This window comes from Pempheris klunzingeri, chromosome 21, assembly GCF_042242105.1.
Source record: "Pempheris klunzingeri isolate RE-2024b chromosome 21, fPemKlu1.hap1, whole genome shotgun sequence".
In the NCBI taxonomy this organism is placed as follows: domain Eukaryota; kingdom Metazoa; phylum Chordata; class Actinopteri; order Acropomatiformes; family Pempheridae; genus Pempheris; species Pempheris klunzingeri.
Window position 1 is genome coordinate 5,997,821 of NC_092032.1, and position 17,552 is coordinate 6,015,372.

A 17,552-nucleotide genomic window follows, 5' to 3' on the forward strand; every position below is an offset into this window, starting at 1 on the left:
CTGGTATGAATTCTGACAATGCTGGTCACAGTGACACAATAGTCGGAGGAGGGCCTGTGGCCAAAATGCAGCCGCAATGATATTTTAATCAAATCTAAACCTCTGTAGGCATTGTTTGATTTGACGATGTGCCACCTGTGTTCTATTTTTGAACCGATTTGTATTTTTGAGATGGAGCACAAACTTTTTTGACTGCCACAATGTATGAAGTGATCCCTGAGAATCGTTCTCTAAATTGTTCTCTAAATACAAGTCATCGCCGTTACTACAGCCCCGTGATGCGACACTTGTAGTAAAATTCAGAGCTTGACAGGCCCGTACCTTGTTATGGTTGCAAAACTGTGACTGGACAGTTTCTGGACAGGGAGTGGTTGAGTGAGCCGCTATGCAGAAACACAAGTTCTATTACTTTGGAGTTCAAACTAATTTTGAAAAGCAGGATCGGGTGCGAAAAGCAAAAGGCTTCGCAATACGCACAGCCCGAGAGGACGTGGTGCTCCTCCCTGTGATCGCTGCATGGATCTAAACAGACAAAGGCTTGTATTACTGTCTCAGAGCATTTAGGACACACTGTATCATGCACGGCTATGTTGGGTAGCAGTGCCAAACTCCATTTGTTTCCACCCATCAGAGTCTACTAGAGCAATACTAAGCTGGTGTTCCATTTCATGGGCTTGTCTGTTTTGGGTCATGCACCAGAAGCGAAATGCTTTGCCTACACAGACAGCAGATAACATCTCTGATCCCATTATTTACTCCGTGGAAACATTCCCTGTGGTGGGTTTTTTGGGGAACGTTTTTCTTTTTTAAAAATCTTTTTTCACCTGTTTACACAGGGGAGGGTATCGTGACACACTCTTTCTTGTAAGTTCACAAACAAGCACAAGCTATAAATGACTAAATATGTGGTATCACCCTAGAAATAGCAGCTATCCACTTGAGATCAAAGAAAATGAAACCACTGAGTGATTCAGAGTCGACATTTCGGGGAGGAAACAGAAAGACACACACATGCGGTGTTGCAGAGTGAGGTTGATGTCTTCTCACACACAGAAACACCTCTGTCGGAAATAAGAATAATATTGTGATGTTTTTTTTTCAGAGACTTTGGAGTTGCATTACAGGTCTCCTAGCAACCATGTCTTGTGTCATGTAGGTTCGGTGGAGATTTGGCGGTACGTAAATAGTAACCACCAGAGGAATTAAAGACAGGTAAACAACGGTTTGATTCGGTGTGGGTGGAGGTCAATTGAGGAACACTGTAAAAGTAAAAGTTCAAAGAGTGATAATGTTTCAAAGTTTACAGATCATTACATTGGATCAAATTTAGACTGAATTACATGCAAAGCAACAAACTAAAAATGTACACTGCAACGCAGTAGACTAATGTAGAGATGCTGTGAATGTTAAAGTGTTAACTACTAACAGTACTAACGGTACTAACAGCGACTGGATGCTGAAATAAGGAAAATGCAGGACAGAAAGAAGAAGATTTTCTGTGGGTTACATTACAGGAAGTCTTTTGATATGTAAAATATCGATGTGTAGGTTCAGTATAACAGGGTGGTTTAGAAAAGCGTGTAACTGCTTCTCTTCAAGTCTTAAAAGAGACATTTTAATCTCATTTTTAAATTCTCGATTTAAATTTAGGGGTCCTACTAGAATATTTTCACATGCTGCTTTAGTTCCTGTCTCCCGATAAGAAAGCAGTCCCAAGCAAATTAACGTTACAAATACACAACAGTCAGTTTGCTGTTGTTGTAGGGACATTTCGATCCCTACATTTGAAATAAAGCTGGGTCTTCTTTCTTCAGATAGGAAGTCTGTCGTGTGGAGCACAGCAGACAGCAGAACAACTTGTATGCTGCTCTTGTACTTTCAGCACCTGGCTAATAGTGCTAACGTTAGCCACATAGCAATGGCCGACGGTGAGCTAGATTCGGGTTATCGGAGGGCGGGAGCGTCACCCTGCTAAAGGGCTGAAGGAGGTCACATGTTCAGTAGATGTCCTGCATATGATGTCACAAGCAGGGCCAGATCCAAACGGCGTGTTTAGATGCAGCCCGGCCAAAGAGGATGATTTTTTTTTTTTATATATATACTTTCTTATATTTCAAGGGTTTCTTGACACACCAGGGGACGATATGTTTATGTTGAAAATACATCAAAAAGTGCATTTTGCATAATATGTCCCCTTTAACGGACTAGTGAGTATGTTCAGTTAACTAAGATGCAACTTTGAAACGCTAACTCATCAGCAGCAAAATAAAAAACATGCTAAATATGTATATTTAGATCTTTTTTTGCATTTAGAATCCAACCTCCAATATGGCCACCATTCAGGGAACAAACATTTGAACTCCCATTTATTAAAATGAGGTATATTTCTATATTTGTACATCAAGCCTGCTACTCAGCAGGGAAGTAACAGTGCTTATCATCAAACATGTGATTAAAATAGCATCTTAAAAAAAAACTCTTGTCTCATGTTTTGGCTCAGTGAAGCATGGAACAAAACATTGCTCCCTCACTCTCTTTAAAAATCTTGCCAAAACACTCACATACACACACATGCGGTGCATACATCCTGCACACCCAAGACAAATATTTCCATCCCTCTTGTTCTTTCTCTCACATGCAATGAGAAACACTGTGGGCAAGAAATGACACACACACACACACACACACACACGCAAGAACATTTCACTGCAGCTTCCCACACTGCTTCCATCCAGCATTTAGGGGAGTATTGTAGAGGCCCCTCTCAAAATAGGCCAGCCTGCTTTAGCTTCAAAAAGCCGATGCGGAAATGAGCAGGAACACCAGTCTCCACACTAAGAGTCAGGTGTGCTGCACACTTCAAAGTCAAAAGGAGTCGTGAATGCGGCATAAATGAAGGCTCCGGTGTGCCGATTCAAACTTCCACATCTTGATAATGACCTCACTCCCCTACACGATTACTCATCATTCATTCAGCCACCGCTGTGGTGGGAAGGTAGTGCTGGCTCGTGGATTCACGGCTCGCTGAAGGTGATAAGGGGGCGAGTGGCTTACGTGAATGAAAGCGGCTTGGAGTGGTTTGTATAAGACGTATGATGCCCCCTCAGAATAATAGTCAGTTTTACTTCCATGTGACGTTTGCCTCGCTATGTTTGGCTTGATTAGCGCTTTTTCTGTCTTTGGTTTAAATACGGTGTGATTGCGGCTCAAGAGTCTTCTGTCTGTGGCTTACTTCAGTTGGATGCTACACACTTTAACACTGAATTTCATTCCTAAATGTTTTATGTCTGTCTGAAAGGGTGATAAACTCTATTTATGCAGCTGAATTTGGGTATGTTTACCCCCCCCGACTCCCCCCACTCCCACTCACATGCAGCCCTGCATGATACTGATTTTTAAAGTCTTCATATACAGTATATACTATATATTTTTTAAAGATCTCCTCGGGACATGTTTTCCTCAACATACAAAAACCCAAATACTTTTTTTTTTACCTAGTTAAAAATGCATCCTTATACTACATATACTATATCTGCCTCATTGACAAATCTAAATTGTGTTAATTTGAAAAGTTCAGCTGCAGGACACACGATGCCTCCTTCGTCGCTGTCAAGTCCGTCCGCAGTGCATGCGCAAGTTTCTACATCACACTTGCGTCAGTTGGCTTCTTGACCGCTTGTGATGTCACAACTTATGCCACTTAAGTTGCGCACAGAGAAACTTCCCTCGCTCAGCAGATGAGTGTTACAAACAGCATTCTAGTGTCAAACTCTGCACATGCATCATTCTGCACTGCGGAGCTCAAACGTCCAAATGAAGCAATAAAAAACACATTTTTGGAGTGCAGGGGGGCTTAAAATAAGGAGGCTAGCGCCCTATTTGAGCCAAGTTTCAAGCAAATATGCATCATTCTGGCTCCAGATTTTCAAAAGTGATTTGCCACTTTTCTTTGTATGTCTAATATTTTATTAGTTTCTATTTATTTTTTGATATTAATGTTCGCTGCTGTAATATGATGTGATGCAGTCATATATCACAATTTAGAATAAGGAAACTAGTCAAGTGTCTTGCATTGCTATATATACAGTATATATATATATATATATATTATTTTTTTTTACCTCCCCCAGATTCCCAGCTTATGGCACCCTGTAAATGTAAATCAATGCCTTCTACTGACTGCCACCATCACAATATTTTCAGGTCAGGAGGATATCATTGCTCTCACTGTCAGAGAGAATTAAAGCTTTAAAACACGGTGATCGAGAAGATAGGGGCTTCAGCACTTGGGGCCAGAGAACATTCAAGATCGGCGCTCATGTTTAAACAACACATACCTTCATCTCAGTGGCACCAAATCAAAGAAATACAGCAAAAACCTTTTACTGTGAATGTGTGCCCACATTCTCCCACTCCATTATTCAGCATACTTCTCAGACATTGGTGACAGTTTGAGAACTAAATATACCTTCTCTTTTTCTCTTTCTTTCCCTTCATTTCTGCTTGACTGTGCATTTGTTCCATGCGAAGGCTCAGGTTCTTTTTAAACCAGCTGTACAGTGATGTGCCCTTCAATGCGACACGCGAGCGGAAATAAGTGTGAAGAGGCCACACGTTTATTTACTTCTAAATGGACAATTCAGTGAGCCAAAACAGTGACCAATGTGTATTTGTATATGTCGGTATATGAGACATTCCTGCTTATTTTTTTTCTTTCATATTTCAATCATGATTTTAGAACACTATAAATGTGAATTATCTAGTGCGCTTCCTCCCAGGTCACAGAATACACTGTCTCTCCAATGGATGAAAACCCTCCATCACAGACTTCACAGATTCAGTCCATTGAATTACAGGAAATCACATTTCCCTGCTCTACCCTCTTATGTAGTTATCAGCTTTTTCTACATGAATTTCAGCAAATTGGGAAAAGTTACTTAGGACTAGATTGGGCTAAAGCAAACCCTAAGGAAAATGCGAAAGCTTTTCCCTTTTCAATTTAAATAAATGTTAAACTGATATTTTTAAGATATTGAGTGCCCTGCAACTTTTCAAATCCCTTTGCAGACAGTAATACCTCAGCGTCATCCTCCCCTGCAACATTAATGTCATTCTTAAGTAGCCAAGGAAAGTGCTTGTCGTTAGATAAAAGTGTTTTTTTTCTCCCCCCCCTGAAAAATAGATTGCTGTGCAAGCACTGACACATTTACATTTCACTCAAAAGCCCCACTTTTCCACTCCCCCTTCCAGGCTTATTTTCCCTCGTTTTATTGTATTTCAGATAAAAATATATCATCAAATGTGCGCATCTCCTCCATGTGCTTATCTAAGGCTAGGTTTACAATTCTCTTTTCCTAGATGCAGATAGTAAAGTTATATGGCCTGTAGGAGTCTGTTGGTGGAAATGCGGACTAACAAACTACCAGGCTGCTGCTTAATTTCCAAGTCTGAATGCATCAACATCAAACAGTTCTTTAATTGACTTAGAATCACACTAAATGTAGAGCATAGAATGGGAAAGGAGATATTAAGAGCTGTCAGATTGCATTCATCACGTTATTCTTTCTTTTTTTTCTCTGGGATTGTATGGAAAATTGAGCCTCGAAAAAACAGGCTGAGAAACCTGTGAGGAGTCCGCAACAATTCAACCATCAATGCTTTCTCTGAAAAAGGAACAAAACAGCTACACTTTCGATGCTTTCGACTTTGAGTGTGTGAAATGTTGTGGCTTGTAAAACTGACCATTTGCCAAAACCGCTACCCCCGAACAGCAACCGTCCAACCATAACTCAGCAACTGGTACAGGGCATGGCAAGCTTTGGACTGCATTTGCATTGAAAGACTTTGAAAGGTGGGGTGGTATCTTTCTATGGCTTTAACCTTTGCAAAACCAAAAACACAAGAGCAAAAGTATAGGAAATGGATGACACAGTGTGTTTATCTGCTCCAACGTAAGCTGCATGTCCGAGGTAGTTTATCACTTACACAGGTAACTGAGTGTAACAGTACTTAAAGACCAAAGAGCGCATCGTAACTCTGTAAGTGAAAAAAGCCCCTTTTTCACACATTCACTGTGTAGCTGGTGCTATCGGCTCTGTCCTCCTCTTTGTTTGATTGGGGAGCGAGCAACCCCAGCCGTCATTACCAGAGGCAGTGTACCGATGGCCAAACGCATGGGCTTGTCCTCATCCTAAAAACCTTTTCCCATCTTACTTTAAAAGTAAAAACAATGAAATTATGAACAAGCAGGCTTATGTAAGCTAAGCAGGCAAACGGGGATTTGCTAGAAACTGATAGTACATCTTTTCTTATCATCTTAACACTAAGACTAACTAGCTCTAAACTGGAATACAAGAATTATGCTTCTCTATTTCCTCTATTTCTATAATGCTTCGTATCTCCATGTCTCCTGCATGGATCACCATCTGATAAGGATATTACTTCTTACCAGGACATGCCTCTTTTTTTTACTGTGGCATCACGTATGTAGCCATCAGGTGCACATATATTGCAGAGAGGGTCTTGAAATATTAAAAAGTCATAGAGTGTATTTTCAACCAACTCGTGGAGCTGCTGTTAGATTAATTAGGTAGTTAGATAAGCGTCAAGACTTGTAAGTGTAAATGGATTATCTCCCCACTTCTTGAATATTTATGGTTAAGGTGTGAAATATACAAACTCCCTTTACTCTTTCTAATTTCTTTTCCTTTCCTCATCACCATCTCTTCCCTACCTCCTCCCCTTCATCCCCACACTCACATGACTCGTGTGAGCAAGTCCCAAGCGGCCAGCCAGCCGGGCTGCCTGAAACTTATGACTAGCCATGTTCTTCAAACATCACGCCGCAACCAAAGCATGGCAGGATGACAGATAGTCCCTTCAATGTATAGTGACAAACAAATTAGTGCAAAGATGCTTCTCGCTGCATACCAGATGTGTCGGGCTCTGTGGTATGGAACAGCCGATGAAAAACTGTCCACGTCCCATCTGTGCTTTGCCGCGACCATCGGTGCAGCAATTTGTGCTGAACAAAGTAGTGCAAACAGCCAGGCTGATTATATGTGTCATAATGTGAGGCATAAAACACTGCTGGGGAAGATCACACAGAAGCTGGCAGGTTTATTTGATGAGAGGAGAGGGATGGAATTGAGCAGAAAAGGACAGGATGGAGGTGAATTAATGAATGGATAGTGGGAGAGGTGAATAAACAGGAGCGGGTGTAAAAGGTGAGCTGGCTTGTAAAAGTGAAAGAACAAAACAAAAAAAAATGGGAGAAATAAAAGTAGGAAATACAAATTTCTTTCAGCCCTCCAAACACATAAATTGTGGTTCATATTATGCTGCACCAAACAGAAACCACACTCCTTTCAGCTATTTTTCTCCCTCACACCTTCCCTGTTCCTCAGAGTGTTGCTTTCCACTAGTCTCCATCTAGGCTGGAGCTGGTGACTGCAGGGCTGTGACACGAATGGGCCAATTTGTATCTAACCTCACACCTACCTATTGACTCCCACACACTTTGAGATTGGAGACTACATGCGGGGTCACATCACCATCTGAGTGCCATGTCAGCATGGTTGTGCACTTACTGCCAAGACAGGCAATAGGCAACACAATGTTTCTTCTTCTACTCTGAGTGCACTGGCAGGACAGGATTGCAGCTTTAAGCACACAAATATGATGAAAGTTGAGAGAACAGTTAAAAAAAAAAAAAGTCTTCTCAAGTCAAACTAGAGAATGGTAGCATTTGATATTCATGCTTTGCATCAGCGCAGATGACAGCGCTGTGCGGCGTTGGGCTGCACGAGGAAGTCTAGCTGTCTGACAGAAAGAGGGATAACCGCAGGAGGGAGATGAGCAACAACACACTGAGAGGCAGAGACATTCCTGACCTGCTTAGTGTCATTACACCGCAGACTTATCTCACTCGCTTTGCCTTGTAAATACACTCGAGTGCTTGTTATCAAACGAGCGAGGCGACAAACCTCATCCAGGTTTGAGTCCTCAGCTTCTTTTGCATGCTTGTAAATGAGTCATTCTCATGGATGACAGCCTACATTAATATTCTGTTAAGGAGGGAAGCGTGTACGCATTAAATCCGCTACTTATCAGGTAGCGATCGTGATCTGTGTAGAACTTTGAAAAAGAAAAAAAAAAAAAGTCACGGCTGTTTGCTTTTAATTGCCAAAAGGTATTCTGAGGAAGGGTGGCAACAGCATATGGGATTCATTTTGCTTATTTCTATTCCTATTCCCATCTCCAGGCCGCACTGACATTTCAAATTGGGCTAAGATCAGCTTTAGGATGGAATGTTGCTCGTGTGTTTCTTCGCCTTCACTCTTTTCATAAAGCACTCTAAGGTACATTGTTCAGATGCTGCTATTTTAGTGCTAAAAGCTTTTGCAGCTAAACACAAAGCCTTCCAAAGGCAACTTACTGTCTATTCAAGGTGCAGGGTGCCAAAGAAAAACATGCAGTGAAAAATTTATATTTTTTTGCTACATCATAAACCATATTTTTGTACAGTTCGGGCATGAGATATGACAATAAAAAGCTTTTACCATGACAGTAGTTTCGAGTCTTAACTCTGCATTGAAAGTAAGTGCAACTCTCAGAGGTGAGTGCTTGAGGACTTGTGAGCGGTGTTAGGTAGCGGTGTGGTCGACGAGGCAGAGCCACAGTGTGATCATAAGCCCCGCTGTACCATCGCACCGTCTGCTGGGCCCCTGTGACAATCCACAGCCGTCACACACTCTGAGCAGGTTCCTCAATGACGCTCAACCATGGCAAGTCGCCTCTCAGGAGCGTCAGAGTGTACTCTCTGTCTCGCTGTCAAAATGGAATAGCAAAAAAAAAAAAAAAAAGTGAGAGAGAAAATGGCATCAGATTTTCCCCTGTGCCACGATATGATGAAGCAATTCAATGTCCACTGGAGTTCTTCTGCTTATACGCCCCACAGTGGAGTACATTGTTGTATTCTGTGTATACCACCTCAGTCAGAGTAAAGTAGCCACTGCTGCCAGCACTGCCTATGAATTCAAAAAGGCTCAACTAAATCTGATCTTTGATAGATTTATACATTGTAGGACAGCAGGGCCCAGCTGTGGTGTTGTAGTAATAGAATACAGCGAGCAATACAGCACAATGGAAAACCGTGTGAGCTAGAAAAAAGGTTGAAAGTACCAAAATGAAATGAGAGTAGCACTATTTCCGCATGCAGAGAGTAATCAAGTTAATGAAAGCGTTTCTAAATCAAGATACTGCTCATATACTGGTGCTTAAATACACCATGTACACCTTTTGGTGCCCCGTGATGTTCAGTACCAAACAGCTACTTTGTTACCATGCACATACACAAGTGTTGTGAGACTGACCAGTTTACAAAAACATTGTTGTCTAGATTTCTTAATTGTGGAAGCACAAGGTTCACAAAGCTACGTCTGTAAGTGTGGCTGCACGGCAACAAGTCATAGGGGTCAAAGCTTTGCTAGTAAATCGTCAAAATTTAACACCCGACATCCTTCATTTTGGGAAATGTCCTCGTTTGCTTTCTCGCTGAGAGTCAGTGCAGATGAGAAGACGGCTCCACTCTCATGTCTGTCTGCTAAATATGGAGTTACGGCCCGCAGCTAGTTTAGCTTAGCATAAAGACTTAAAACAGCCCGTTCAAAAAGATGACAGAATCTGCTCACTTAGAGCTCACTTGTTGAGTATTAAAAGGGGTATCAAATAAAACTCTTGTCAAGGGAGTAAAAAACGTTTAGCTTTAAAGTTGAAAATAATGTCTTGAATACCGTGCGATAATGATTATTTGCGTGCTAATTTTTCTAATGTTTCCTCCCTCATCATTCTTCTCTGTGTCGTATTATCTCTTGCAATTCTTGTTTCAGAAAGTAAAATGAGATCTTTTTTTATTTTTTATTTATTTGCAAACAAATCAAATGATAAATAAATTTGAGATTATAAAGAAAAACCAATGTGTGAATTTCAGTGAAGTTTAATCAGTCTCAGTCTCAAAGGGTGCCTCACATCGCTTTTAACACGATTAAATGAAAAGCAATACCTGCCAACTTCAGTCCCTTGATGATAGCAAGTAATTACTGCAACTAAACAGAGTGAGACATTTGCCTGCAGGCATCAACAGAAATACCTCATGTCACAGTAATGTATATGTATATGAAGTGTATGTGTGCGCCCTGTCCAATGCTCATATATTACACTGTGCACAGTCTGCAGTGTTCACAATAATACACACAACATGCAGGGTCGGCATCTCCAATGAAGACTCTCTGTCCTTGGCATTCAGGGAGCAAATGTAAAGCAGATGGCCTGGCTACTTTGTCCTCACTGCCGCTAATCAGGCGCTAAATATCCATCAATCTGTGCTAATATATCCCCCTACCTCTGTTTTACTCCCTCCGTCCTCCATTAAAGGATAACTCTGCTTATTTCATTGCGTACATAGCTTCAGTGTGTCTCGCTCTTCAGTAACAACTTTAATCTATAAGTGATTAAAACACATCATTTCGGCACAGAGGAACTGTCACCCTGGTGTGACACCAGAGAAAAATCCCTATCCTGTTAGTAATTATCACCGTATGGTTGATGTGAACAGGTCTTCCTAAGCTGATAGATTTTATGCAACAGTTTATACCTATCGAACACAACATCAGAGAACCCGAGAAATCACACATCCTGACTTGAATATGCACTGAAATCCAGTGTAAATGGGTCTCCAGTCAGTGTTTGTGTTATTTATGGTTTAGTTGTCGGAGCCCATATTGGCCTTTCGAGCTGAGCTGTGAAGCTAAAACTTTAGAGTGATGCAGGAGATGAAGTTTAAACTCAATACTTGTTACCTGTACAGTGCAGTCAGTAAGAACTCCACCCACCATTCTCTCACTGATGTCTTTTACTCACTTTTAGTGATTTCTTTGTTCATAACTTCATTATTCAGTAATGAGCAAAGTGGTGGATACAGTATATCTCACCTCATATGATGAGCTATGAGCATCACAATGTGACTGAATGGACGTTAGAGCAGAATGTGGTAATTGCTGAAATACAACAACGCAGCTACAATATAATTCATAAAGGGAGAAATAATAGATCGGGAAAAGGAAAATCTTTTTGATGAATGATGAAAGCGGTTTCCCTTGTTGATCAGGCCTAGATCTAGTTTACACAGATCTGCCAGTTCAGTCTCAGATACAGCCTATCCCTTGCTCATTTACACGCACCAGGGTTCACCATGTGTGGATGGTAACTGACTGCTGACATCACGTCACGCTTCTACTAGCAACGTGGATCTAAGACGTACAAAACTGTTTGGCTAAAGCGTGAGGACGATCATTTTGAGATCCGTTTTGAGTGATAGTGAGTGAGGGTCATGTGACCTCGTGCAGTGATTTAGTGGTCAGTGTTTCATGAGCATACAACTTTTTCATGTTATAAGAAAAAGTTTGTGCTGGAAATTAAAGTCCTTAGAAAGACAGCAGATCAGGCTTTATAAAAAAAAGTCTGTGCATAAATGCAACTGCCTAGTTCTTTCAAAGTCCTGAAATGTAGCAAGTAGAGATTTAAAACGTAACCTGAACCTGGTTAATTACATCTGTCATCATTATGACACTTAAACACAGAAACAAAGCAAGAGGAGACGCATATAGAAACGCAGTACTGCGGCTTTGGCAGTCGACAGTCATGTCGTGGCAAAGCTAAAGACTATAGCATGGGCTTTTTATGTAAGCCCAGGATTTATGTATACAGGTAAAAGGTGGAGAGGACACTTAACTCTATTGTGTCTATTTTTACTTGTGCTCAGACATCAGATGCAAGGAGTGACAGGAATTAGGTTTTAAGTGCTGTGGAGAAACAATGCACCCTCTCATTTATTGGCTCAGTGGCTTTCAATCTGGGGCTTGCAGGAAGACATTGAGAGAAAGATAGAAACAGGAGAGAGAAAGGCAGGTGGTAAATGGAGAGAGAGAGAGAGAGAGAGAGAGACAGAGAGAGAGACAGAGAGAGTCAATGATTTCCCCCAGCGCCTGTTTCAATAGTGTCTCCCGTCGCTCATCTGACCCATTCGTTATGCTGAGCCATGGGGAAATCTGATTGGGCTCATTACCCTCTCCTCAGAACTGATACAGGAAGTGAGAGGAGAGGGAGAGAGAGAGAGAGAGAGAGAGAGAGAGAGAGAGCTTCTTCTGCAGCTCATTGTGAATGGACACCATCACCAGTGTTGTCACTATCAGGAGTGTATGGCCATCTGCCAAGGCTCTCCCTATCTAACCTGGCTCTCCTCTGCCTCCATGCCTTTGTGCGGTGGAAACAAATGAGCGCCGTCTCCCCTCAGCCTGCCCTGGTGCAGTGGGGGATGGACGTAGGGAGACGAGACTATTGGCATGCATTGTCTCACCCACTCGGCTGGCGGGTGAATAAGAAGGGATGGATGACAGATACCGTGAAGGGCATGTAAGGTAACAATGTCCACGTCATCGGCTGTGATTGGTGGTACACTTGATGAACTTTGCACCAGGCAGGATTTCTCCTCTCAGCTGTTAACAGAGCAGACTGTAGATTCGACCGATGCCCCAAAACGAAAGCCTGATTTCATGGGAGGTGACAAATATGGCGACACAAAGCCAGCCTTGCTGCAGACAGGTGAACCTCTTCATCACCGCCGGGTAACACCCACAAAGAAGTGATGACACGCCACATGATTTCTATGTAAGGGAGCTTTTTAGGAAGTCCAACAGGCTGGCGGACATATGGACTTCCTCAACAGCAGTCCAGCAGCTCTGTTAACTGCTGACTGTGTTTATAACAGGCACGACTGTATCACACATGCAGTCTGAGACAGGTAGACTTGTTTTGGCCTCCAGTGTCGTACCATCCTACCTCATAAAGGTTTAGATTAACAGTTTAAGGTGTAGGATTTATTGAACTCACTGTTTTTAATGCATCTTCTTCTATATTCTTATTTTCTGGAACACTTCATATTTACAGGTTTGCATTTTCTTAAGTGTCCTAATGATTTATTTAGAAGTGTCCTGGTAAGAACTATGTCATTCGGCACTAACTGTAGGGAAAATAGAGACCGTTTTCAACTGGTACATTGTTATTTAATTAATTCCCATGTAACCTAAAGAGACTCCCAGTCCATGCACTGTAGGTCACAGTAACTAGACATCTCAAAAAGGGACATTTTTCTACAGCCAAGCAACCAATTAAACATATACGATGGATAATGTTTACGATTAAAATATGAATGAATGAATAAATCATAAATTAATATGCGCTTGGGTTTGAATGTGGTCATCCGTATCTGGAGGAAACCTCCTTCCACATTCGAAACAGGTAATTAGTGTCATTTAGGACTGGTGGTGTGCACATCTGTCTTGAATGTTTAAACTTTAGGATTTACTACCAGAGCAATCTTTCCATGGACCTTTGTGCTAACAATACAACAAACCGGCTTTATTATTGTCCTACAAAATCAGACTGCATGAGCTCTCTGCAGTGTATTTTAATTTACAAGGCTGAAAAATATGCTTCAGCCCTGTGGGAAAATCAATCACACTACATACTGTAAACCACTAACAAAAACTGCCTCTGACGTTATACCCCGCTCGCTCATAAATCAGATTGAAGTGTGTTTTTGCCAGCACTTCATAAAGCTATCAAAAAACGATCGGAGGTGGCATTTGGAGGATGACCTCTAAACTGCGCTGCTTACCACTGCGCAGTTGATTCAGCATCTGAGTTATTGAAAACATGATGATATTTTCTGCTCAATAGCTACTTCCTGAGACATTTGAAATGAACTGTGGTCCATTGAAAGGGAGAAGAATTGTTTTTGAGGGTTGCTTTGAAATGATTCACACCTGAAGAGCTCTATACAGAAAAGCTCTATTCTGACTGTGAACTTGGTCATCTAAATAAAAATCCTCTGAATACAGAATAAAGGGTCCATTCAGACTTTTATGTAGCCCAGTGACGTGTCCAACACAGCAGCCAGCACTGAGTATAGTGCATAGAATCAGTTCCCTCTTTATAGGGATGGAGAGTACTAGAATATTCTGAGTAAAATTACTAGTGTAGAAATGTACAGACTAAAGTAAAAAGTAGGTCAGTGTGACCACAACACTTGTACAGACATTCATGTATCCTTTTTTTAAATTTTCTTTTTTATTGAACAAAACATAATATGCAGCATACAACTGGTCCAAAGAGGCTATGTCTTCTGTACTGTCTGGGTAAATTATATCGAAATCCAAAATACACAAAGTCTGTGAATACATATTGGTGAAAAGAAGGATACAAATAAATAAATAGAAGGAAAGGAAAAGAAGAAAAAGGGAAAGATAAATAAATAAATAATATCGTTAAATATCTATTTAATAATAAATTACAGGGTCTTTTGGCTTCTGTCGCTTGTTACCAGTGTAGCTAATAAAGGAACATTTCAAAATCTGTTGCTAAGAACCAAGCGGTTTTTCAATTTGCACACTCAAATAAAGTCTGACCTCATTGGCTTTATATACTCAGTCCAATTTGTCTCGTTCTGGTTTGGTAAAGTGCTTCACCCTTTCCATCATACACATATCATGCGCAACATCCATCCCAGTCCTCAACCGTAGGTACCGCTGTCTTCAACCATGTTCTGCCGATCGCTTTTATCTACTTGCAATCAGCATTATTCTAAACATGTATTTATATCCACACATTGAATATCCCCAAGTACAGTACTTCAAATGTAAGTGGAAGTTTTACCTTCAATATTGTGTCCATACATTTCTTAAGCTCCTGCCAATAACAGGAGGACACTATCCTAAAGACCTGAGTGATGAGTTAATTGCATTATGACCAAATATCTGCAGAACTAATGACATTTCTATCAACCTCAACTGCACTTTTGTGTAATGGGAACTAGCTTATTTTAGCATGCTAACCCCAGGTGTGAAAGCCTGCTACTTATTGTGTTGGGAGGGAACCAGATAAAATTGCTTCTGTAGCTGTGACCTGGACGAGCAGGGTTTCTGTTGCTTCTGCTCGCTCTTCTTGGATCTATCATGAGACAACAGTGAAGGAGCTCAATAATATCAAACTGCTCACCGCTGCTTGTGTGCTGTAGACCTGTAGATCTGAGTGTGAACAGCATCGGCTTATTCTCTGAGGAGAATACATTTGCTTATGCTGTAACAGCCTCTGGTTTTAAAGCTCATGACACGTTACACATACTGTGTTCATCTGTTTACACCGGCTCTGGTATCTCATTGCCCGGTGGGCCCTTTGCCTTGGCAGAGGCTGTTGAGAGGGTGGTTTGGGTCCCTCGGCAAAACAGACTTATCAAATATACCTTAGTGGCATTTGAGGCCACAGTGTGAACCTTTAGGCTGCTGTGTGTTAATTTCATGCTTGATGTGAGCATTTGTCTTGTACGCTACAAAGGAACTCAATACGTTTTATGTACAAACACAAGAATGAGCTATATGTTGTACCGGCCAGTTGCACCTTAAACACCCCTAATTTTTGCCACTATTGTAACCACACCAGACAGCCATGTTTTTTTACTGTAAATGGGCTTCAAGGCTTTAAAAACAATATAAACTGATTTGGAAATGGTCTGCATAATGACCCTGTAGGCCGAGGGAGTCATTTAGGACCAAATTGCTGCTTGTGTTGGGCTTAAGTCTGTAATTAGGTCAGAATACAAATGCTTGTATTGTGATGTTGGCCCACGAGGAGTAGCACAGCTCCAGCCTCAGTGTGTAGAGTGTATCCATGTGTGTCAGAGTGACTCATTGAGCCCCTCTAGTGCTGTTGAGCGGTGAGGAGAGAGAGCACCGGAGGCCGAGCTCATTCACAACCTTGCGCTCTTATCAAAACATGTTTATTGCACTGTAATGTGACGCCCCGTTTATGCTGCATTTAGCCCCCTGAAACTGTTGCTGATACAGGCCTGAATGCTGCTCCGGGACTACGGTGGATGGAGGCAGGGTGAGCCTGCGGTCAGGCTCAATTTCCAACCTTGAACACACCTACATAAACTCATTCTACTTCATTTTCTTCCTCTTGTTTTTTCCTACTTCATCACCTCCCCTACTTCTGTCCACCTCCAGTTCCTCCCTCTTGTTGCCTGTCCTTTACCTTTCTCTTTTATTGATCATTAGCTGTTGTTGGGAAGAGAGAGGGGGTGTAATTAAGGAGCCAGACTGGTCTGTCAATTCTGCTCAGCGCTGCATGGAGTGCACCAGACCAAGCGATGGCCCTAATAGGGCTTCATACTGTAAACAACACGCACACCTGGACAGCAGCCGGCCCCAGGGAAGAACAGGAGAAAGCCACTGTCAACAAGTTAGCACTGATAAAGAAAGGAAGTTTATCACCAGAGATGTTGTGTCTATTTGTGTGTGTGTGTGTATGACAGCATGCTTAAATGAAATCCAATAAAAAACACACAAGCGAAATACAATGCACACTGTCTTATTTATATTTGCCTTTCATGTATCCGTTTACTGTCATGACGGAAAACATACACGATGTACATCAGCTAAGTAAAAATGAAATGATTATCTTTAACTGTCCTGTAAAATAACAGCGGGCCTCATAAAGCACATACAAATGTTTGCAGAGAATCCTTGGTATTCACTCACTTGTATGCACGAAATTTACAAGTGGTCCAGACCTGTCAGACGAGTCCCGTGAAGACAGCCTGCCTTCTCCACAGGGGAGAAACACTCATTTGGCCATGAAATCATAACAGCATCATTTCAGTGAACTCTGAGTTTAAATATGATGCCAGAATAAGATAAAAATGCATAGCTAAGACTGAACTACGCAAAAATAGCATTCTGTTCGCCGTGTCATCGTCATCATCAACTTACTGTGAGGTTTTTTTTTAGGTTTTCTGATTTTATTAGTTTGTTTCGGCACAGTTACTTGCACAGCTCATTGTAGTAGTTGTTTTTTTCTCTCCTCAGCTGCCTAACTTAATGTCCTTGATTGCCCATTTTAAATCTTCCATATATGTGAACGTGTGTGTGTGTGTGTGTGTGTGTATAGGTTTGTGTTTACTTCCCTTTGTGGGCATGTATGCATTGTGGTCGATGCAGGGGTGACGGAGGCAAAGCCATATGTGCATACTCCTGCTCACTTATGCTTCGTCTCCGTGCCCATGTTGGGCCAACGCTGATCCGCAGCTTTAATCGATAGAACTATCAAAACATCTCCGCCGCTGCCCTCTTGTTGACTCTGCGTGTCTCTTGTCTCTCCTCCAGAGAAAGTCAGTATGCTGTCAGCATTGATCGCTCCTTTCAAGTACATAAGCCCTGGGACCAGCAGCACAGAGGACGAGGACAGTTTAAGTAAGCTGCTGCCTCTTTTCTTTCTCGCTGTCAGCACGCTGCGCTAACTCCCTCAGTGGCAGGCCTAATATGGAAATGACCCACATAATTAATTATTTGGGAAATGGGCTATTTGATTACGCACGGGTGTCAGCTTGTGTGGTAAAATCTGTATTATCTTCGTAAAGTGAGCTATTGAATATTTAA

At 41.6% G+C, this 17,552-nt stretch overlaps 1 protein-coding gene across 1 annotated transcript in view; it reads left to right on the forward strand.

Annotated features, from left to right (window-relative positions):
* adarb2 (adenosine deaminase RNA specific B2 (inactive)) overlaps window positions 1-17,552 on the forward strand; it is a 160,135-nt gene that overhangs the window by 82,162 nt on the left and 60,421 nt on the right. Inside the window, exon 2 of the mRNA XM_070853099.1 lies at window positions 17,280-17,366. Coding sequence (XP_070709200.1) covers window positions 17,280-17,366 — 87 coding nt within the window. The remainder of the gene's footprint in view (window positions 1-17,279; window positions 17,367-17,552) is intronic.